The sequence below is a fragment of the Antechinus flavipes genome, chromosome 4, assembly GCF_016432865.1.
Source record: "Antechinus flavipes isolate AdamAnt ecotype Samford, QLD, Australia chromosome 4, AdamAnt_v2, whole genome shotgun sequence".
Lineage (NCBI taxonomy): Eukaryota > Metazoa > Chordata > Mammalia > Dasyuromorphia > Dasyuridae > Antechinus > Antechinus flavipes.
In genome coordinates this window covers 275,975,548-275,999,593 of record NC_067401.1, presented here as the reverse complement: position 1 = coordinate 275,999,593, position 24,046 = coordinate 275,975,548, and the positions used below count along the sequence as shown (strand labels likewise).

Sequence of the window (24,046 nt, the reverse complement as noted above, 5' to 3'; positions counted from 1 at the left end):
TGCTATCCTCACACCCTCTCCTCCCTTTGCCCACAGAAGACTGGACGCTGCAGACCAGGCAGGCAGGAGCACCGTCCGGGCCAGACTAGACCAAGGGTCCTAGGAGCTGTAGTAGCGGCTTGGAAACTCCGGGTCCCGCCAGCAAATCGCGGGATCCCCTGTGCTCGCCTGCGTACCCGCCCCCAGAGCTCGGATCGCATTAGGAGCCCTGGCTACCACGCGGGTCAGAGGGCGGACGCTGCCCCCTGAAAGAGGAGGGGGACTGAGAAAAGGGAGGGTAGCTCGGAGCGTACACGCGTCACTCAGCCACCGGGCCAATGAGTACCTCGCCTTGGAGGCGCTTCGAACCAATAGGAGGAAAGGAGGCCCTGTGAGTGGCATTAAGGGAGGGCTGGAGCGAGGGAGAGTAGGAGTGAAGTTGAGGCTAAAAACCCTTTAGCTATAAAGAAGTTATTTGGGGTGTATTTTTTTGCTTTCAATTAGGCAAAATAGCAACTTCATGACAATTATCCAAGAAGATTCTAAGGCCGTCTCATCTGAACCAAACCTATAATCTATTCTTCGTCCCCTATCTCACGCATCTCCCTAAAAAATTGCCAAACCCCAAACCCTGATAACTAAGATAAAGGAAGCAGAAACTCTCTGCGTGTGAGCAGCAGAGAAGAGGGCAAAGTTTCTCTAGTTGGTTGTAGTAATGGTTGCAATTAAGAGTTGGGATCCTTACCTACTGCAGACTTCGGGGACCGAAGGTAGGTGGAAGCAGACGATTTACCCATGCAATACCACTGTTCTTTGTAGACTGTGTTTATCCTGTACTAAAGAGATAAAGACAGAGACCTTCTTAGTTGAGTTTTAAGATGTTCTATAACCTTCAAAATTATTGGGGGGGATGCTGTGGGGCCAATTTGTTATTTGTGTTGTCTTTTTGCCTCTACTCCTGAGAAAGAAGAGAACCCACTGGATCCCATTTGACTTAAAGTTTACATCAATTAACAGTCTGTGCCATTCACTGTCTTAAAAACTATTTTCCAGCTCTCATAACAGAAAACTGGGACCAACATGGATATATACAAAATGCTTTGGGATTTAGCCTGTATTTTTCACTATTAGGGGAATTTCTATATTGTCCTATTGGCATAGTTAGTCCAATCCAAAGACCAGCTGTTCTGTTGTTGAGGGGTAATAGGGTATCCGTTTTGGGATTGGGAGTAGGAGGTACGAGAGACAAGAATAGGGCAACAGAATTTATTGCTTGTTTATTTTAAAATAAGTTATTTGCCATTGATCAATTTCACATGACTAGATGGAATTGAGAAAGTTGCTAACGAGAGGAAGTATGTATGAGCACTGTGCTTAACGCTCAGTTAAGCTAGCCGCTTTCTCCAGATCTTTAAAAACAAACAGAAACAGCGGAAACTCCCGGGCACCTTCTTGGCCATTTTCCCCGGGTCTCAGCCTGTATGCGTGTGTAAAAGTGTTTGGCAGCACATCTTTTATCCTTTCCATGCTGTTGTCTTTACAGTGGCTTGAAAGAAGTTGCATCGAATACTTGATCCACCTTCAAGACACTGGAGCCATCCTTGAGGCCTGGGGATTGAGAGCTGAAATTTAAAAGACTGGAATTATTATGTATGTTTTCCGAGGACCGATGTTTGCTGCCGGCCACAGAAGAGAAGCTTGGTTTCTCGATGGTCCTATTGACATATAGTGTCCTGCGGAAACACTTGGATTCTCGAATCTACATTGGAAAGTCACCTTTTCTATCCTCTTATTTTCTACCTTTTGGTTTCATTTTTATTTTGAGTAAATATTTTTATTGTCCAATTCTCGTCTTTTGTTGCTATCATATATCCCTCCAGTTAGAAAAGACGTAAACTACTTTACTCAAGGTGTGTTTTATGTTTTTGCCAAACATGACCTGTAGCTGAAAATTTCGTATTTTTTGGATGAATCTGGGGAGCTTAAATTCAAAGAAGAAAGGGGGAAAAAGACACAATGAAAGAGAAGTCCAAAAATGCTGCCCGGACTAGACGGGAGAAGGAAAACAGTGAATTTTATGAACTGGCTAAATTACTGCCTTTGCCCTCAGCCATCACCTCTCAGCTGGACAAAGCATCCATAATCAGACTCACCACCAGCTATCTAAAAATGAGAGTGGTTTTCCCAGAAGGTAAGTGACTTCGCTTAAATTTAATTTCAGAAAGAACATAAGTAATATTTTATAAAATATGTTCATATGCTGGTATACTGTATGTATAAATGCACTCATATACATGCATATCAGTCTAAATCGTATACACATATGAATGTGCCTGATATGAATGGGAATTTATTGAGACTATTTGCACAAGGACTTTCTTAAAGTCAGTGTTAGATCTTGCTCTTCATTCTTCCCTCTTCTGTTCCATTAATACTTTCACTTCACTTCAGAGATGTTTGTCGGAGAAGCAGACCAACAGTGCTTTTGTCAACACTTCAGACACTGAGCTCAACTGAAAGTGTACTCCTAAAGCAAACAGGACTTTTCTTTTCTTTTCTTTTTTTTTTTTTTATTCCCTAAGTGAGAGTTGCATTCAGTAGAAAACATGCATTGCTAAAGTGCTTACATTTAATTGTATGTATGCAATGATAGACACAGTGCTAGGTACATAGATTGAATATGGGTGGAATCTACTGGAAAGTCAGGCAACTCTTTCAAGACACTACTTCTTGAAAATACTGGAGAAATACCATTTTCGGGTTAATTTCTTGGACTCTATCCGAAGGAATCTTATTGTTTGGGATTTCTTGGTATCCACATTTTCTGAAAACTATTCCTGGCTTTAAGTTTTATAGCTGTCTCAGAGATGTTAATGAATGACTAGGCTAACTAAAAATTTAATAACCAAGGGACTGTATTTCTAATGCACTTTTCAGAGTAAGTTAAGGCAATTGCAGTCAGTAACCCGTTTAGAAAGTAAGCTCTTGTTGGCTGACTGGTAAAAGGAGCTGTGGAAGGATTGTCTGATATGTAAGGAATTGTACAAAATAATTCAACCGATAGATAAAATCTGTATTTAGAGTCAGGAATCATCCCTAAGCCAAATAAAGGGGGTTAATCTATGAAATAAAGGATCTACCTAATTCATTAGTGCCCTAATTAAAGATGTAGATATTAATGATAAAAATAAAGACTTTAAAGTCTTCTACTTCCCCCTCCTTAACAAAATTAGGGGAAAAAACACTAAGAAGAGAAAAGAGAAAAAGAAGAAATAGGATTATAAAATATATGGAGTTGGTTAGAATAAATCGAAAATTTGAAGAGGAGGGAATAAGTAGCTCATATGGTTTAATTGTTATAAAGAGAATTAAAACAAGAATCTTTTCCCATTACTCCAGTAGTTCTTCCTTTTAATTGTCTTCCTCAATTAATCCTATATTGTTTGTATATACTTAGTAATTTGTATATTGTCTCCCCTATTAGATTGTGAGCTCCCTGACAAATATAGTAGGCAATTAATAAATACTAGTTGACTGACTAATGAAGATAAACAATTGTGTTTATGAGTGAACCATTATCATTTAGGGGAAAAGGGGTTTTGTTGTTTTGGACTTTGAGTGTTTGGGGTTATTGGCATTTTAAAAATGGAAAACTGGAAGGAAATGTGTGAAATTTATGTTTCACTTTCCTTGATTGAAAAATTTTCAGAATAACAATCTGAATAACAATCATCTATTGGAGAAACCAGCCTGAGAAAAGCATGTTCTAGCTAGGACTAGAAGGGAAATCTTTGGAAATGTCCCTGAAACTAAAAATACTGTTCTAAGTATTTATACTTAGTGTTTATATGTTCAATTGCCTCTTAAATCAATTTCCTGGAACCAATAAGTTTCATCTTAGATTAAAAATCCATCTTGAAAGTTAACTAAAGTTAACACCTGAAAAGAAATTAAAACAAAAATTAAAACAAAACCACAACCCGAATTCCGTTTTCCTGTAGGAGTTATTGAAGGGAAGATGATGACCATGATACGCTGCCTTCTGATTTGAAAAAGAGAGAGAACTAGTTTGTCTTTTATATTGTCAGCACCCACTTTATAAAAATAAAGCTATTGCAAACTCTGATGGCCGTGATGGGCCTAAAAGGATTATTAGCAGTGATTTGTCAACTCCTGCAGTCTCAGTAGGCTACCTTTCTTCGTGATTTCTAGCAGGTCTCGTCAATTATTGGTGTCTATGTAGCGAGTTGTTTGATCAGAAGAAGCATATGGTACTGCTTGTAGGGCTGTAAGTAATCATGGGAAGAGAAGAATAGCGGATCCTCATCCCTCCGTGGCCAAACAGAATGTCTGCATGCACTAGGGAATTGTGTGGCAAAGTGCATAGGAGCCCGAGCTGCCGCTCTCCAAAGCATATGCTAATTTGTGCCAGAAAGAAATTGAGGAGGAGCTTCTGCTCAGAATTGGGTGGGGTGCGGTGATTCTTCTTCTTCTTCTTCTTCTTCTTCTTCTTCTTCTTCTTCTTCTTCTTCTTCTTCTTCTTCTTCTTCTTCTTCTGTCTTTTTTTTTTTTAAGACATCAACTTTCCTCATCTAATGAAGTGCTAACGGCAATCCACAAATTAATTAATTGATGCAAAAGGCACTCTTAAGTCAATTCTAGATCCTAATCAAGATTAAGTTAACTAACTTCCAAAGTGTGTCTCACTTGAGTACTGGGGACTATGGTTTCGACAGTGTCCTCTTCCCACCATTCCACTTAATCCTGTGCAATTCTTTTCTCCCTTTCTGCGAGTGATGGTACATTTATGGAGATAAAGGGGAGAGACAATGTGCTAACTCTGGGCACCTTATTTATTCCCCTAGTTATTGATGAGCTCATAACTCATTGGCGGCTGAGTGCCACAAAGTCCCCTGATGAGTTATGCAGGGTCATCTGAAAGAACTGGAAATGCAGGAGGCCTCGAGGTAATACATTTCCAGCATGTGCTGGGTGGGTTTCATTTTAATGTGGACTGAAACACACACTTTGAAAAAGGGAGGAAAGTTTCAGAATCCGGCTTTACCAGCAGGGGGTGCTGAATCGGGATGCAGAGGAGTTAAAGAGAGGGGAATTGTGACAGAAAGATGGGATTGGAAAGCTAAAGGGAATGCTTAGTACCAAGTAGGAGAAATCCTTTTCAACTTTGCGAAAGGGAATTCTAGAACTAATTTAGAACTGTGGTATTATTCCAAAGACAAAATTTTCAGTTACGTTGAGAGTGACCTACATATCATTTAGAGTCAACATTAAATTACACAACTTTGAAACTCCTCCTGAGCACATGAAACAACTTGACCATTCATAACAATTACTGTAGAGGTTGACTCCGTGTGCACATGTCACTTTTTCGAGGTAGTGTGTGTGTGTGTGTGTGTGTGTGTGTGTGTGTGTGTGTGTCTGTGTGTGTGTGTGTGTTTGCTTGAAAGGAAAAAAAATCAATTAAATACACACATTTTCCCTTAATGGCAATGGGGAAGGCCAGAAAGTTAAAATTTTCTATATTCACCAAATCTTAAAAAAAAAGAATTTAGGACTTTTAAAAGCGTATTTCCCTGACTTTCTAACAATTTTCAAATAAAGGGGGAAAGACAGTTAAACTGTTTTCCAAGTATTCTCAGGAATTTAGAGTTTCAAGGAAATCAGACGAATGACTCCAACCTAAATCCAAATGGGCCAAAATCTTGAGAAGAAAGAATGGGAAAGTGGAAAGAAAAAGAGAAGTGAAGTTTAAAAGAGAAAAAAAAAAGGTGGGGAAAACACAAGAAATGGAACAAGGAAGGAAAAGGGAGACAGAAAGGGCAGGAATAAAGAAAGATAAAGGCAAAGAAATGAAAGACAATGAGAAAGGCGAAAAGATCGGAGAAAAAGAAAAAGAGAATATAAAGATGGTAAGAAAGAAGAAGAAAAAGAGGAAAGCTAGCGGGTGGTTTAAGGTCCCTGGGGGAGTTTAGAATGCAGCCGCTAGAGCGGAGACTCCAGGATACGAACACTAGCAGAAGAAAACTCGGAAGATTGCTGTGAAATCATTAAAACGGCCATGTCTTCCAACTGGTAACATAATCTATTCTTAAACAGCCTTGCAAAGGAAAAACTGAGACGTGTAGAAATGAATAAATCTTTAGTGTATCAAAGACTGGAATGGGGAGGGGAGAGAAGGACGATAAAAGGAAGGTTACATTCTTTGTGTATAAAGTGGGTTAACCCAACCTTAAAAATGTGTGATTGAATTAAATGCATTTTTGGCTGAGAACAAAGTAAGTAACTCCGAAAGGTTAGGCACCGTTTTCAGATCTATTCAACAATTTGACAACAAATCTACTATTTTGGGGTCAAGATGATTTAGGGAAAATAAAAATAATTGCAGATTTGAAATCAATTCGCATAAAAGAGGGCACACTCTTAGAGGACTGGAGGGAGAATGATTAAACAAACCTTGGCGACAGGGGGTGGGTTCAATTGCGTTCACCTCGAGATTGAAATGCTTAATCATGTTAAATTTTAGGGACTGAAAACTAAAAGGGAATAAGAAACCCTATTTCCCACGTGGGCCCGTGATTTAAAGCTATTTTCCTTGCCGCTCAGGGAAATGATTGAGTATTAGGTTTCAATGTTTATTTTTTTACAGAAGTTTTTCTCATTTAAAAGCCTTTAAGCAGCAGTTTGCTCTCCACGCTGCTTTTCTCTGTTTAATTCCAGTTTTGATGTGGCCTTAAAATGCGAAGTGCAGAACTAAACTCCTAGCGGAGCAGTTGCAAAGGCAGATTTATGTCCCAGAAATTATAGATCAGATCAATAGAGGAAGTCACTTTTTTTTTTTTTCTTTTTAGGCGTTGATCCCTTGATTTTTATTTTTTCCTAAGGAGGGAAAAAAAAAAAAAAACACAAACCCATTTTCTAAAGCTGGCGGGTGTTTTCAATCCAACAGTACAAATCCCTCCTGGAATTGAGCAAAATTTTGAAAAAAGCTGGGTGGTGTCTGGCTAGGGAAATTTTCGACTTAGTGACTTTGGCAACGACTTTGGCCAAAGAGCAAAAGAGTTTAGATCAATTCCCAGTGGGGTTTGCAGTCCTTTCATCCTATATATTCTCATTTCTGCGCTACTGAGACTTCGAGTATGTAATTCCAAGACAAAATTTCTTCTCACCTTGGTACCATAAAGCGCAAATTTTAGATATCCTTGTAATTATTTGAATTGTGAAAATTATTCTTTCAGGCTTCTTATTTATGCTAGAGTCTCATCGTCATTTAGAAGGAAGGCCTCATTGGACTTAGCGTCTTCCTAAGACATCAACTCTGAATTTAGAGAAAAGAGTCTCGCACATCCCATTAGATGGGATGTCTTGCTTTGTGGAGTCCTTTCCAACTAGTCCCCCGACATGAAATCGCTCCTTGATCCCTAAATTGACTCCGGACTTTAACCAACGGTTTGGATTCATCTGTTTTCAGCGAATAGGTTGAACAAAAGAAAAGGTCTGGGGAAATAGAGAAAGAGCCAACCTTTTCCCATCCATTACGCCACTTCCTTTCACCCTTCATTTCCCTTACCCGCCTTGAGTTCCCAAGGAGCTGGGAAAGATCTCCACCAATAGCTAGGACTACCTGGAAGAGCAATACAAAAGGAACTAACCGAGTGTACCGGGAGTTGGGTGAGAGGCGAAGAACTAGTTCCCAAAAGTCATTAAGATTTTTGAAACGGCTTCACTTGATTCCCCAAAGAGTTCCCTCTGGCTATGAGGGTTTACAGAACCTTCGCTTACTCTGTAGCGGCGGGAGGGATTCCTCCAGCTCTCACCTTCTTCCCAGGCCTCTGCCTCTGCCTGGGTTGGACCTAGATCTGCAACTTCGGCGCTATCAGGCCGCATACCTCGACCTACTTTGGGAAAATGCAACTAGGGCTTAACTGAGTAACAGCAGCGATTACTCACTCCCCACCCCCTAAACTCTAGATCTGGGGGAGGGGGAAGAGGAAGGAGGAGAGAGGCCAAAAGGGGGACAAAATGTCCTAGCTAATGGCCTCCTGGAGAGTCAGTCTATAGAGCTTAAAAGTTATTGAGTTAAAGTTACTTCCTTCCTTTTTTCTTTCCCTTACCTCCTCCTCTGCTAATAATGGAAATGATCTCTGGGCCGAGAAATCATCTATCTTCTTGGACATAAAAGGATGCTGGCCCGGATAAAACTTTTCCTTGCTTCCTTTAGTTTGCCCCTCTCAGCTACGAAAGACCACTTTTAATGATGTCGCTTCTGATTAAATGTTGAAGCGGCTAATCGAACTAATTAGAGTGAGGAAAGGTTGGAAGGGGAGAGAAGCCGAATCCTGGAGTAGTTGAGGTCGAGCTCAGCGGACGCCTTGTAGAGACTCCTGGGTCACCGAGAGACACTAGTTCCCATCCTGAATCCTTGAACATCTCCCCGACTCCATCACCCTCTCAGCTCCTGTTGAGAGGAATATCGGAATTGGGTCTCCACATTTGCTGCAGGGCAAGAAGATTCGACCCAAGTGCAGAAATGGGAGCCATAGCAGCCGCGGTTCATGGAAAGCTGTGTTCTTCAGAAATAAAAGCTCTTTTTGACACTCTCAGATGAGGCTGAACGAAACCTTTGAAAAAATATATACTTTTCTCTTCCATATTTTAAGCATGTCTTCTATCTCAATCCCTTGCCTGCGAGTCCATCTAGCTCTTCTCATCTTTTACTGACTTGGGGTGTTAATTTGCTGTTTGATTTGGCAACCGGAATCACAAATTACTCTTGATCAGACTCACATTATTCTCGAAAAAGCTGAGACTTAAGAAAAATGTGGCTCAGATTTGTGGAAAATGTCCATAGCCCAGATATCCCTCCTTTTCTGTAAAGACAATAACCCGTTTGCGCAGAGGCATACACAGTCATCAACCCAAAACAGTCCCTTTCCTAAATTTCTCCTTAAGAGTCATGGTAGATAGGCAGGATGGGACAGGGCAAAGCTACCCCTAGGGTACAGGTTATAGATGTCTCAGATATAGATGTTGGTAACTAAACCTGGTCAGAGTTTCTTCTCCCTGCATACCTAATGGGATTTCCCTTCCCTTGTCCCCTACCTCCAGTTCCCTTGCCCTCCTAGACACTGGAGTCACCGGTCCCAGTAAGCTGGTGGGCTGAGCTCTAGCATGACAGGCCTCAAACCTTCCCCTTATCTCTCCTGGACTGAAGAAAGCACAGGAGGTAGGTTGGAATGAACTATATACATTGAAATTCCATTTGGGTTAATGGGCATCTGGGTCTCTTTGTGAAGCATTTTAAAATATGTAATTTCTTTTGACTACCCTCCTCCATCCTTTTTTCTTTTGGTCTCCACCCTCAACCTATCTCCCCCTTTCTACCTGAGCAAAATCTGTTATTGTCCTGAGTTTGAAAGTGGATTGGCATCTTTGCCAATAATGATTGGGTCATGTTCAGGTCATGACAAGAGATGAGTGTTGTGACTCCTACCTGCACTCACTATCCTATATGATTGTTTAAAGAAGTATCAGGAGCTGTGGAGAAAGCTAAAGCAACCCTAGCAAAATACTAAAAAGAATTCTTGATATAATCAGTGTAAATATTCCCTCCAACTATGCCATCTACTTGTACTTTTGTTTATTATGTATTACAAAGGAATCAGTGTGTGTGTGTGTGTGTGTGTGTGTGTGTGTGTGTGTGTGTGTGTTACCTGTCTAGGGGAGGGTTAAAAAAACACAATAATAATGCTAAGTGCTTCTTTTCCTCCTCCTCTTCCTGTATGAGTGGAGGAAACTATAATGTTGGAGCCATAATCTATATTTTGTCAAGGATATGAAATTCATTCTGGAGGAAAAGCTCGATCAATTTATTTTTGCTGCTTGCAATAACACAGCTGGATGATGCTTTGAGCCCATGCTAGACTGGGGCTCATCATTCATTCGCCAAGAACTTGCCTAAATGGTGCCTATGGGATTAGGTCAATTTTAGTGGATCTACTTCGCCTCATTTGGTTACTAATTGGTTTCTTGTTTTATAAATCGAAATCTCATTTTCAGGAAATTACAAAACCCGTGCAGTCAGTCCATTGAGGTAATCCTTGGGTCAGGGGGTATTTAAATGGAAATGGCTCTACAATGCATCAAGTATACAGCAACAAGGAAACTTCAACCAGGTTTTCTAATGAAATGTGAGCTAGTCCTTTAGATCCATAATAGATACAACCCCCTCTAATGCTACTTATGTAAATATGATAAACCAGACTTTAAGGGGAATGGGGGAGGGGAGTAGAAAAGCAAAATTTATCTGCTAAGGTTAATATGGCATATCTTGGAAATCTTCCAAAATAGATTATGTTTTTCTTTGTCTTCTACCACTTTAGCTGGGGAAAATCCTTTTGCCTAAAAACGATTTAGTTATCCTCTCCCTCACAGAGCTACTTGTTCCCCTTGCAAACCCTTTATTCCTTCGGCCTCTCCAAATTACAAGGGAATCTTTAGATCTGGTTTCCACTGTAATCCTGCAGCAAAGGGAGCTGCTTTCCTTCTTGTTTTAAACAGACAATCAACGGATTTACAGAATTTTCTGCGGTAGGTCAAGTGCAAAAAATCACAGCTTACCCCCTTGACTAAAAGGAATTGGACAGAGAAACGGATCCAAGGACCAACTGAACTGACTATAGCAAAGAAGTATGTTAGAAGAGGAGTCTCTAACAGGATCTTAGAAGATAGAAGAGGGTTTTGCTTTCTTTTGTGTACTCCCCTCTTCCCATTTTTCTGGGGGTGTGAGGATGAGAAGATTCTAGACCTTGTAGATAAAGAATTAGGATTAGGAAAAGTCATGCCAGGTTAAAGAGAGAGAGAGAGAGAGAGAGAGAGAGAGAGAGAGAGAGAGAGAGAGAGAGAGAGAGAGAACACGTTACATTATAAAACATTAACTCGATGTCAAGGCAGAGATTTTTTTTTTTTTTTAACCAGAAACATAAAGTGGAGTGCAATGCTCCGTGGAAAAAAAAAAAGAAAAGAAAAGAAAAAAAAAACTTCATTAAAAAGAAAGAAAAAGAAAAAGAGACCTGTATTAACCTGTAATGGAAATGAGCTATTCATTAACTTGCGATGGAAGTTTTACTTTCCCTCATAGGAGCATACTAATTAGATCCGTAAACTTGGATTAATAATCAGCCCAGATTCTAAACCAGGAATACTGAAACAGTATGTAATATGTAGCCTACCGAATTTGTGTCTTTCCCAGTTGTTCAGGTAGGAAAATCTTCTTGGGCAATTTTTCACACATCTCTTGTGAACCTTTTTTTGTTTTTTTTAAAAAAGTACATGCAAAGGGCCACACATACTGGTTCTGGACTGTTTTGCAAAATACTTTTCACTCTCCAGTGTTGCGATGACCCTCCGTCGTGGTATCCTGGTTTGCGCATTTCTCACCGAGTTTTAGCCTGAGGTTTCACTACCTGCCTTTAGCCAAAGACATCAGATGGCGTTCCATTACGGGTGATTTTGTTGCTCAACGTGCAGGTACCTGGGTGATCTGGATCACTGTCAGTCAAGTCAGGCATACACACAGTAAGAGCAGACAACCCTCCCCCGCAGCCCCACAGTCAACACACACTTTTTACTCCGCCTTCCTCCGCCCCCACTTTCTAGTAATAAAAGGAATGAAAAGGAAGGAGAAGGAGGGTCCAGAAGATGGAAGAGAGGAAAAAAGAATAGAGATGACAGGGAAGTTCAGAGAGAGAGAAAGGGAGGAAGGATAGGGAGAGATAGACAAACAGGATATGTGTGTGTGTATAGAGCCACAAATAAGTGTTTTGGGTGTAAAATGGGAGAAAAACTATAAAGAGCAAAGTGGGGCCATAGCTGAGGCAGGAAAACAGATTGTCAAAGGGAGAGTCGGAGAAGGGGTGAGATGGGAGAGATTTAACTGGACCAAAGGGATGAAAAAGAATCAGGAAGGGTTACAGAAGAGGGAGAAATGGAGTGAGAGGAGGGAGGTAGTCTGGGAGCATTAATGTTTGCATAGCTGTGGGGAAATCGTTAGGTTTATTTAGATGTGCAAACACTTAGGTAAATCGGGTCCGGGATGAAAGAGAACTAACTGTTCTACGTTGCCCAGATTTTGATCACTTGTTTATTTGTCTCTGTTTTGGGAGATAAACGGGAAGTAGCACCTGGCCAGCAGTTTTTAAACAGTCAGATTCCATGCTCTAATTTGTAGTAAGACATCATAATGCTCGTGTTTGTCATTGTGTATTTCATGGTGATTTGCATTGTACTGCAATAAATCTGTCTTGTCTGTCTGTCTGTCTCTTTCTTCCCTCTTTCTTCCTCTGTCTCTCCCTCTTCTTCTCCCTCTCCCTCTCGTCATGTTAATCCCTGTTTAATGGGGTAAGCATAAAAGGTTTTAACTACCCCGTTTAAATTATTTCAGCAGCAACTTTGCTAAAAGATATTACTCATAAATAACAACTCCGTCTCGGCCAATTCCTCTCGGCTTTCCTCTTTTTTAATCTCTGTAAACAAGAAAATAACAATCTTGATTAGATATTTATACATGTAATATGCATAAGTAATAGATATTCGCATATAACATGTATATGTTATATGTATGTATACACGTTTATATGAGCATATTGAGGAACAAAGCGATTTTTAATTCCGATATAAGCGGAGAATTTGGGTGCAAAGTTTGAGAAATCTAAGGCAATAAGGAAATGGAGTGTCCGCATTTCAAGTATTTGATATTTAGAAGTCTGCGAAATAAAATGACTCTGCAGTCTGTTCAGGACGGTGTTAATATTAAGGCAACATTTAGAACCTCTTAGTGCTCCCGGGGAACTAACTTCAAAAAAAGTGCGTTAGATGGCGATGGGAATGGGGGAAAAGGAATGAGGGTGGGGGTGGGGAATAGTTGACTGATGCCTGCAAAATCTACCACTGGTGACATAGAGCCTAAGAGTTACCACAAAGCTGAAAGCAAACTGATTTTTAATAAGGGGGATTAATTTCGGGAGTTTAAGAGGAGGAGAAGGAAAGTAGAGTCATTATAGCCAATCAAAAAATCCTATCGGAGGCTAAAATGAGAAAGATCTCCTAGATTACTCCATGTGGATGCACAAGTTCCTCCCGTGCTATTAGTTTCCTTCTCTTATTAATGATGAGAATGAAGAAAGTGAATGAGGAATAAAGTGGTTTTTTTTTTTTCCCTTGTAGATACACAAATGAAGCACGCAAAACGCATCGATAGCACACAGTATCAGGGGAATCGCTAACAGTTATAATCAAATGCAACCCAAAACGGACCATTTCCTTTACCCTCTATTATGGTCGCACTCTTTTTCCAGGGAGGGAGTTGCTGTAGCTGAGCACAAAATAGGTTGTATTACATCTTGCTGTGGCTCGGTACTCTAAGCGAAACCCGGCATTTTCTTCAGCGAAGGAAGCAAGTTAGGTGAGATAAGGTAGTGTGAAAGGTCTGATTATCGGCATCCTTGGACTCTGGCAACCCAACTGGAGTTCACTCAGCCCTTGGAATTGAAAGTAACGCTATTCCACAATCCATTGCTATTATCTTTCTAGTATTGCTGGGGAATGCTTACTGTTTATTATCACTGGCTACACCACCGTATGGCAGTCGTTGTGATTGTAGTCTTAACAGTTGTACTAATAACCTTGGGCACAGTAATTAGTGGTCCCGCGGTTGCTGACGCTGCGCCTCTAACAACTGGCAATTCTTCCCACGTGGAGGACCCGGGACCTTGTCAATTTCATTTCTACTGAAGACTTTTCTCTGTGTCTTCTGTATACAGGGCTTGGAGAAGCGTGGGGCCATTCAACCCGTACCAGTCCCTTGGATAACGTCGGTCGGGAGCTGGGGTCCCATCTCTTACAGGTAACTGGCCTTGAAATCAAAGCCCGTTTCCCGGAAAGGTTATTAAATACTGTTATATTTGTAGCTTGCTGTATTCCTGTGTACTTGTTTTAAGAACAAAACAAAACCTTTCACAGATCGAAGCAGGGAGCCCAAGTCTGGATTTCTTTCCTTTGAAGCACGGTCAGCTTTTAGTTGTCTATATTACTTTACTAAAAAAAAAAAAAAAAAAAAAAGCACATCTCCGGGTCTTCCTTTTGCATTTTTGTCACAGTTTAAGGAAACCCGGTAGTATTTCCTTTGGGTGATAAGGCACGCTAGCAGGAGCAGAGTTGTGTCGGCTTCTAGTATAAAGTAAATTCTAATGAGGCAGAGACTTTTTTTTCTTTTTAAAATTTTTATCGTCATGGTATCCCCACCAAATAACTCAGTACCTCGGAAATAGTATGTGCTTTAAAATATTTGTATTATCTCTCCTGCCCTCACTTGATTCCCCCCCCCTCCTGTTCTCTCCTTCTCTCCCCCCCCCCCCTCCACTCCATCTGTGGTCTGTGGACAGGCAAGTTGAAAGGACTCCTCAAAGTTGAAAGGAATTTGTTTAGGTGCCTGCTGAGCGAAGGTGCACTGGCTTATTTTCTTAGATTTCTTTCTATCCAGCCAGAGGTAAACTGAGGGAGAGAGACACAGAGACCATAGAACTCTATGGGCCCTATGACAGATATAGCAAAGATGAATAAACGTAGTTCATGGAAACACAGTTCTTTCTGCCTGCACATGTTGGAAGCAATGTCAGCCATAGAATCATGCCCTTAGTGCGTTTTCGAGGCCAGTGACTCAGGCATGAAATAGTGAAACGCAACCGTCTATTAAAGATGTAAAAATTCTATATTTTGGATATATTTGCATTTCAAATCGTATTTTCATTCGCTGTCACAGACCCTTTCAAACGTCCTTATGTAGTACACTCCGCCCTTCTTTCCTCAGATCCCATCTCTGGTGTCTAGCATTGTAGAAACACGCACATGCGCAGGTGCACACCATACTAAATTCAGGTAATGTGTATGACCAGTGTGTAGGTCCTATTATAGCATTGTTTGCAGTGCAGACCGTTTTAAATTGCCCGTTGCCCACTTAAGTCGCAGAGCAAATATTTAAAATAGTAAAACTCCCGTTGGCATTTTTAGGCTTGACACTTCTCCCCTGCTCCTTCATCCCCTTAATTGTCATTCAAGTCCACCATGAGCTTCTTGAGTAGAGCCTTGAAAATAAGTTTTCAGCTTCGAAACTGAGAACTGATTTCTCTTGTTCTGGGCCAGACATCTTAACACTTTCTGAAACTGATTTTGTCAGCTTTAAGAAACTTTATTTATTTATGGTTATATAATCAGGAGATAATAAGCACCTAGTATGTAAGTATACATGTATATATGTATGTATATTTCTATCTTTCTATCGATGTGATTTGTTTGGGGAAAATAGGATGGATCCTAGGGTATAAGAGGCAATAAGAATAGCTGTTATTATGTATGTGTGTATCAGCACCACTCATCTCTTCTTAAACCCTGAAGCAATTCTTCATTCTGACCAGACAAACCTTTTTATGTTTCCTGCAGCACAATTTACTCAAATCAGTTCATTCATTCCTGCTTTGTGGTCTTCATAGTTACTCTCACTTGCATGTTTCTCTTGTGCATTTTTCAGGCCTGCTGGATTTCCTCTCCTCATTATACTTTGGAGGGCAAGGTTTTCACATAATAGATACTGCATGATTTAGGCCACTTTTAATCTTTTCACTGCATACTTCCTATTCTCAAGGACTATTGATTTTTTCTTGGCTTCTTATTCCCTCTACATTTTCTTATATTTGTTGGGCCTTATTTTCTGTTCTCTGCAAAGTGAACACTCTCCAAAGATTCCTAGAGCCATCTCTAGAGTTTCTTACATACTTTCTGTCTACTTTTCTAGACCTTGGATGGTTTCATCTTTGTGGTGGCTCCGGATGGAAAGATCATGTATATTTCAGAGACTGCATCTGTCCACCTGGGTCTTTCTCAGGTAGGTGGGGTGGATCCACAGGCTCCCTAGTTCTTGATTCTTTCCCTTTTTGTGGCAGTGATAAGAGCATGAGAAATACTGTAGGCTTTCATTCTGTTCAGGACACTCCTCTGTAAGATTTTGCTTTTCTTGGAAACTGGAAGTCCTAGGACATAGTAGAATGGTATCTTTTAATAAAGCAATATTTACACGATTACAGGGCGCTAAATGAAGTTTCTAGAACATATCAGATCAGCATCCAACATGGTGTAGTATAAAATGATTTTAAAATAAGGGAACCTGGGTTTGAATCCCGATTTTTCTATTTACTATCTGGGACTTCAGGCAAATAATTTATAAAAAATAAATGTTCATTCAGAATGGATACTTGAGGATATAAAGTTTAAAAAATGACAGCCTTTCGGGGCCTCAGTTTCTACATCTATATAACAATGGAGTTTGGACTAGATGAACTTCAAGGACTTTTCATACCCTATTCCTAGCACTCTTTTCAATATCTTTCCTTTCCAAACTAAATGAATATTATTCCCATTGGCCTAATTGGCCAATCCCAATTGGATTGGAGTTAGAGGGAAAATTTAAAGAGTTGTATAGAATAAAAGGCCACCCTTTCAAGAATTCAGGAAAAAGATCTCCCTACTTATTCTACCCTCTTCCAACCCATTTTTTTTGCTTTAACCTTTCCTTAAGTCAATGCAGGTAACTCTGAAATCCTTATTTATAACAGGTAGAACTGACCGGGAACAGTATTTATGAATATATCCATCCAGCAGACCATGATGAGATGACTGCAGTGCTCACAGCCCACCAGCCCTACCACTCCCATTTTGTACAGGGTAAAGAATACTCCAGAGTCTTCCATTGTATCTCTCTCTATCACCTTCCCTCACTCTTCCTTTGACTGAACCTTATAAATTGTTTTAAAATATACCAAATTCCTTTCCCCCTTTTTCTTTTCCAGAGTATGAGATAGAACGTTCCTTTTTCCTGAGGATGAAGTGTGTCTTGGCCAAGAGGAACGCTGGTCTCACTTGTGGGGGTTATAAGGTGTGTGTCTAGGACAATCTGAAACCCCAGTTGCTGCAGCTGCCAGGGATGGACACTCCTGTCAAATTACAGTGATAGGGTATTCTGGACAATGAGATTCCTGAAGACAATCATGTATGTATACGATATAGGCAGAGAGCATTTAGGCTTAGGGACAGTTAAAAAAATAAGAATACATATATTTTACATACTTGAAGCATTATTATATTCTCCCTGAAAAAAGGGGCACACCTGGAGAGTAAATGTGTAAGGATTTGGGGGAGAGGAGAAATGGAAAATGGTTTAAATGTGGGAGTGTGAAAGCTCTCTCCACCAACAGAACTTATTGGTCTAAGGCACAAAGGGGCTAAATTATTTGCTCAAGATTGCTACAAAATTATTATTAAGTAAAAACACAATTGTCGTATTTAGAGAAACAATCTAAAGATTTATTCATCATCTAGGAGTTTAGATTTTAAACTTATGCAGAACTTTTTACTAAGTATCTTGCTTTATAGATCAGGGTTATCACTTCATTCAGATAACCCAGCTAGCTCCTGTAGGGCCCCTGGAAACTCCTTTCCTATCTGGCATTCCTGATCTTGGACCCTAACTCAAGCAGGAAGGGAAGAGTTGGTGAAATGTCTAATTTTCTTTCTTCCTTTGCAGGTCATTCACTGCAGTGGTTACCTAAAGATCCGCCAGTATAGTCTGGATATGTCCCCTTTTGATGGCTGCTACCAGAATGTGGGCTTGGTAGCTGTGGGCCATTCACTGCCCCCCAGTGCTGTGACAGAGATCAAACTACACAGCAATATGTTCATGTTTCGTGCCAGCCTGGATATGAAGCTCATATTTTTGGATTCCAGGTAGGATTGTACTGAGCTGTTACTATGTGAATGCCACATCTTGCAACCTGCCCCAAAGACTTAATAAGAATATGGGTCAAAAGTGTGTGTGTGTGTGTGTGTGTGTGTGTGTGTGTGTGTATGTGTGTGTGCTGGAGAACCACTGTGATGCCTCAAAGTCAGTTCAATCACAACTTTGTTGCAAAGATGTTAAATGATGGGAACTTGGTTAAATATCCTAATTTTTCTGGATTGGTGTCCTCATCTTTGAAATAAGCAGGTTGGATCATCTAGGTCCACAAAGGTCCCTCTGACCTCTAACAGTTTGATTCTATTCTCTGTGCTGAATGCCCTACATTTAGAGAAGTTAAGAGAATTTACAAAGTGCTCTATATCTGCTATTGCATTTGATCTTTATATAGGTCTGTGGGGGAGGTTGGAAGGGTAGATAAAAATTGTCTTCATGTTATGGAGCAGGAAACTGAGGTTCAGACGTGAAGTGGCTTGCTTACTATCATTTGTCAGTACAGAATGGATGGCCACATTAGAGACTGAAATCCCTCTTCTTTTTCTCACCTGTCTGTACTGTGCCTCCTACTTCTTCTGTGCCATTTCCCCACTACTGAATTCCCCTTCTTGTATTCCTCAGGGTGGCTGAACTAACTGGCTATGAACCTCAGGACCTGATCGAGAAGACCCTTTATCATCATGTCCATGGTTGTGACACGTTCCATTTGCGCTGTGCTCATCACCTGCGTAAGCAATTTTTCAGCATCCTTTAACATTCCCTCCCTTCACCCTTTACTCTTCACTTAAGTGCCACCGGTTTTGCTTTCCGTTTTGGGAACAATTCTACTACCTGTTCAGAAAGATAATTCCATCAGGGATAGTGGACTGCTCTAGGCCCCCAAGACTCTGTTTTGGCATAAGGAAGTGGATCTTTATTGCAAGGATGGAGTAGACACAGATCATCAACTCCAAAAGAGCTTGGCAGTGTTACCTTCAAGCCTCCTTTGGCACTGAAATAAAAACGACCTAGCTTCTCCTAGCAGGCTTGGGCATATTCAATTGTTCCAAGTCAACGGGGAACCCCTTTTATTTAACAATAACAAAAACAACCAACAATCCCTAAACTCAATTTGCAAATCAAAATCGTGTACTCGTTTCCATTTCACTTTTCCACACTCCTCCGATTTATTTACTTTTGCTGAAAAATCCCCTTCAAAAGAGAAATACAGTTGTTGACTAAGGAAACATTTTCTTGATCTCTTTGTTACAAATATACTGTTTAGCTTGAGCAATGACTCCAAATCCATGATTATGCCCATGGGCACTTTTTAGAGTTACATCTCCAAGCCCGGGAAGCGAGTAAGAGATGAAATAATACGAATCAGAGTTTAACTTCCAGGAAGAGTGCTAACAACAAGCCCTTTCGGTAGTTGAAAAGTATGGATTTGGGGTGGAGGAATCATGATCAACGCCAAATTATCCATATTCATATTACTGCAAATATGGAAGCAATCGACCAAGTGAATAATAGCTTTATCTCCCTTCAAAAAGGGAAAGCGTGTCAATAAGATCAAATGAATTCGATACAAATTAACATTGCATAATCCTTTGGTTTTGGAAATTTTCTCTCCTCTTCATTTCCATGGTTATTAGTATCCCATTTAGGATTCCCCCCAATTCCGTAAGCCCCAGTTCCTCTTTAATTATTTCATTTAAGATTTTTCGAGTCTGACCAGCATCCGGTTGCCTCTTGCGTCTTTCTTCCTTCTGTAAGGAGAGGACTTGGACTTGGTGGCATCCCCTAGCCTATAGCTGCAGCTGTTATTGCTGCTGCTGCGGGACATTAGGGTTGAGGGGGCGGGGTTAGAGTTAGTCTGGAAACTAGCAATCTAGCAGAGTGGTTTTGGGGTTAAATCCTAGTACAGATTTTCTTTGTTTCCCACTCTACTTTTTTTTTTCCCCGTCTCTCACCTCAGTGCTGGTGAAAGGGCAGGTGACTACAAAGTATTACCGGTTCCTGGCAAAGCACGGGGGCTGGGTATGGGTACAGAGCTACGCCACCATTGTGCACAACAGCCGGTCCTCTAGGCCCCATTGCATCGTCAGCGTCAACTATGTCCTCACGTAAGTTCAATGATAAACATCCTGCAGGCATGGGAGGCTTCTTAGAGGGGAAGATGCCCAATGATCCTTTGGAATACCCTTTCTGTTCCAGGCGCACTTAGAATAACAATAGCAGATAGCTAGAGGCTGGCGGTTTATATGTTCTATCATTTGATCTTCTCTCTCCTCTCCCCCTCCCCCCCCCCCCTTCCGTCCTATTTTATATCCACCTTTTTTTTTTTTTTTTTCACAGCTGGGATGCTTAAATTAGAAAGAGAAAAAATAGAGAGAAGGTGCTGAAAAAGACAACCTCTAGGCACTCTCTCTAATTTGGACTTTTAGTGTAGGCTAATTATGGGAGAAAACAGTTCTACCCACTACTTTCATCTTTCTGATAAAGCTCTTTTTAATTTTTATTTCCCAGAGGAAGATTTAGGGGTTTTTCATCCTCAGTACATATTTTGCTTTCCACTTCTTTTAAGTTTAACCTGCATTAAATTAAATTTAATGGAGGGGAGGGGAAGAGGAGGAGGAGGTAAAAGAGAGACAGAGAGAAGAGAGGGACACACACAGAGAAGGAGAGAAAGAGACAGAGACAGAAGGAGAGTGAGACATAGAGAGAAAGAAGGGACAAAAAAGAGAGACAGAGAGACAGAAAGAGAGACACAGAGACACAGACAGAGAGACATAGAGAGACACAGAGAGACAGAGAGATCTCTGTGAGGAGCCATTTATAGTTAACGAACAGGACATCTGTTTCACTTTTTCAAATTTGGGGTTTGAAGTTTTTAATTTTAACCAGAGTTTCCAATCAAAGCTGAGAGTTCCGAGACAGTGATTCTTATGCTGAACCACAAAGAAGGTTTAAGTGACCAAGTGGGTCTGAATTTAACCCACAGAAAGAAAGGAGACTCAAGCTAATGCTGGATATCTTGGCTAACACTCAGCACTTAACTCTTCCCCTTGTACTTCTGGATTGCAAGGGTATGAGATCTGTGTGTATGGGATGCTACCTGCTGATACTTCAGGACCTGGGGCCAGTAGGGCCAAGTCTAATCTCCAGCAGGCTGGCTGAAGTTGCAATATTTGATTCATATTTTTTCCCCCTGGAAATAATCATAGCTTCTGGTTGCCAGTATTCCAATGCATGCTAAGTCACGTGGCCTGTTATGTTCTTGGTGAAGAGGCACGTACTGTATGTTTGTGAGGACTGAGCTGCTTGCTTCATTTTTAAACCTTAGTGGAAAGTCATATATATATATATATATTTTGGTTTTTCTTGAGAGTGAAGGGTGGGGAGAAGAAACAAGATGGGGAAATAGAAATGATTCTGATTTTAGGGTATGACATTTATCATGCAAATGCTGATAGAAAAGAGGTTTAGTAGAAATGGATTTTTTCCACTGGAAGGAAGTGTTTTGTGGATTTCAACTGTATCAGTAAGAATGCATTCATTTCATATTAGTTTAAATAATAACATTTTAAAATGTAGTCATTGGCAATATTGTATCTGGTAATACTATTATCAATTCTACAGCTTGTTTGATAAAAGAATGTAACTTGTTAGAATTGGGAAGTGGATTTGGTTAAGATGAGGGGTCAGTGTCCAGCAAAGATGACTGGTGGTGTGAACCTTCTTTAGCTTTCTCCTTTTCTAGGAAGCAAAGTAAATGATGCTGTAATGGTAAGATTTTAATGACTGGAACATATCAGTAATATTTTGATTACTGTGCATGCCTTCAAAATGTAACCATTTATTTTATGTTTGCTATTTTTGATATTATTAAAATAAACATGAGGGAAATGGCAAAATACTTTTCATATAATAAACTACTTTTGGGAAGTGAAAGTATTAAAGAATGAAAAATGAGATCTGCTTACCATGAAAAGGAAGCTTACATACTCGAAGAAGGAGCTTTGTATGTCTGAGACATCACCAGTATTATATATATCCTGTTATCCTGTGGGTGCCTGTGGTTAGTAATCATTTTTTATCAAACAGCAGGCTACATAGTCACATAGACCTATATAAATGACCAGAGTGCCAGTTAGACCTCCCAATGGGTAAGCTTAATTTATGTTTAGAGTCATTTTGAATTTTTTTTTTTTTTTTAGTAAATGCGTACTTTCTTTTTCTGTTGACTCTGTCTTTTTTTTTTTTCACTTTGCATACTTCTTCACTGCCATAGAAAGAGGGTAGAAACTGTACATTAAATAAAAAGGCTTAATGACTACAGATAGATGATTTATTGAAGGAAAATAGTATGTCACATTTTTTTCTGAATGTTTTATCCCTCCCAAATGAAAAGACACAGAAACACACAGAAGCCTGTATAAGTCTACATATAAAAGATGAATAGTTGAAATTGATTGCACCATTATGGGTTTATAACGCCCATTTCTTTGTACAGAAATCCTCAGGACAATTTTCATAACCACTAATGGGAAAACTACAGTAGATAAAATATCATCAGGCAGCTCTGTGTGTGCTGACGGGATTTTCATAATGAACAGGTTGCAGTTTGTTTGATGTGTACATCACACATCTGGTTGGAAGTTACTAATTTACATTGTCTTAACAAATTAAATAGATGACTATTGATTCTCTATGGTAGCAGCAGACTAGAACTTACATTTGTTTTCTATGCTGATTCTTTATGAAGCACTAGAATGATAAGTGAGTTCTTTCCAAACATACTACCTCAAACAATACATTTAAAACCACAGTCCTCCAAATAATTTGACATGCCAGATGTATTCCAAATATAAGTATTTGAGAGGATATATTTTAGAGCATTGCTATGAAACTGAAGGATGTATAATTTAACTAGGCATTGACTAAATGAAGATGTCTCTTTGGTGAAGCCTATTTACGTCAGTACACAAGAAAACTTTCAAAAAGCTTAGTTTTTCTAAAATTTTAAATCAACTGCCATTTTCTTTTTAAGCTGATTGCCTTCCCTTCCCTCTCAGCCCTCAATTAAAATGTGCCTGGAAAGCCTATTCAGTATTGTGTAGCAACTTCACCATAAATTGATCTATTTAAGACATTGATCTGTTTAAATTAATTGCTTCATCAGTGTGGATAAGAAAATAGTATTATTTCAGAGGCAGGTGGCAAATGTTCTGGTGCTATTATTGGTCCTTGTATAACTTCTATATGATTTGGAAAGGCTGGAAACAGTGTAAAGATACTGAGAATTAAAATCTTCTAGTGTTGTGTCTGGGTCCCTGAGATTCCATGATGTTTGACAAGCTCTTCATTCCTTGTCCATATTTTTCTGCAACATGCCTTTCATAATAGTTATATGGACAGCATTTCTAAGTTATTCACATTCTTTGAAATGTGATAAATAGTGGTAAAAGACTGCTTTGTAATACTTTGCAGAGAAACCTTTGAATGAAGTTTGTTGTCATTAATCAATGAATATGGAAATACCATGAATCAGGATGGAGAGTAGAAAGAACATTTATGGGGAAAAGTCCATTTTAAAAAAAGAGTTAAGTGGTTTTCTTGAAATCATATTTTGAACTCATTCATTCATTTGAATTCATTAATTTTCTTGGATTTCTTTATTGTCTGTTTAATTAGCAAGATTAATTATTCACATTGATGTCTGTTAGCTTCCTTTTACTCAGATAAAAAAATATTTGGTCTTGAGATATATTGATAAAGGAGAAAATGTGGAAAATAATAAATCCTGGAAATATATTTTTATAAAAAGAGAATAGAAATAAAGACCTTGATTTAATTGTTTTTTCCTCCCACTAAAATTTTTTTATGGATGAGGTTGAACTTTGCTTCTCCTCCAGTAAGCCAAAAAAGAGGATAGGCTTCTATTTTATATATACACATACACACACATACATACATGCATGTATGTTATATATTTGTATGTATGTATATATGTATATTTACACATACACACATATATATTCTTGAAATAGTATGGTGTTTAATTTGTTGGCAATCCACTTTGTACAACTATGGATGCTTAAAAAAAATACAATGTAAGAATTTACAGATGTCAGTCATTTATGTTAATATTCATCTAGCACTCAGTAGGTACATATACTGAGTTAGAATTTTTGTTAGAAGTCTCAGTGTAGGATTTTTTTGCAAAAA

The 24,046-nt window shown here is 39.5% G+C and overlaps 1 protein-coding gene across 1 annotated transcript in view; it reads left to right on the top strand.

Moving 5' to 3' along the window:
- Positions 1-419: 419 nt before the first annotated feature.
- SIM1 (SIM bHLH transcription factor 1) overlaps positions 420-24,046 on the top strand; it is an 81,010-nt gene continuing 57,383 nt past the window's right edge. Inside the window, exons 1-9 of the mRNA XM_051997446.1 lie at positions 420-749; positions 1,523-2,170; positions 13,818-13,900; positions 15,845-15,938; positions 16,666-16,770; positions 16,896-16,981; positions 17,630-17,829; positions 18,458-18,564; positions 19,794-19,941. Of these exons, the coding sequence (XP_051853406.1) occupies positions 1,996-2,170; positions 13,818-13,900; positions 15,845-15,938; positions 16,666-16,770; positions 16,896-16,981; positions 17,630-17,829; positions 18,458-18,564; positions 19,794-19,941 (998 nt within the window). The 5' untranslated portion in view covers positions 420-749; positions 1,523-1,995. The remainder of the gene's footprint in view (positions 750-1,522; positions 2,171-13,817; positions 13,901-15,844; positions 15,939-16,665; positions 16,771-16,895; positions 16,982-17,629; positions 17,830-18,457; positions 18,565-19,793; positions 19,942-24,046) is intronic.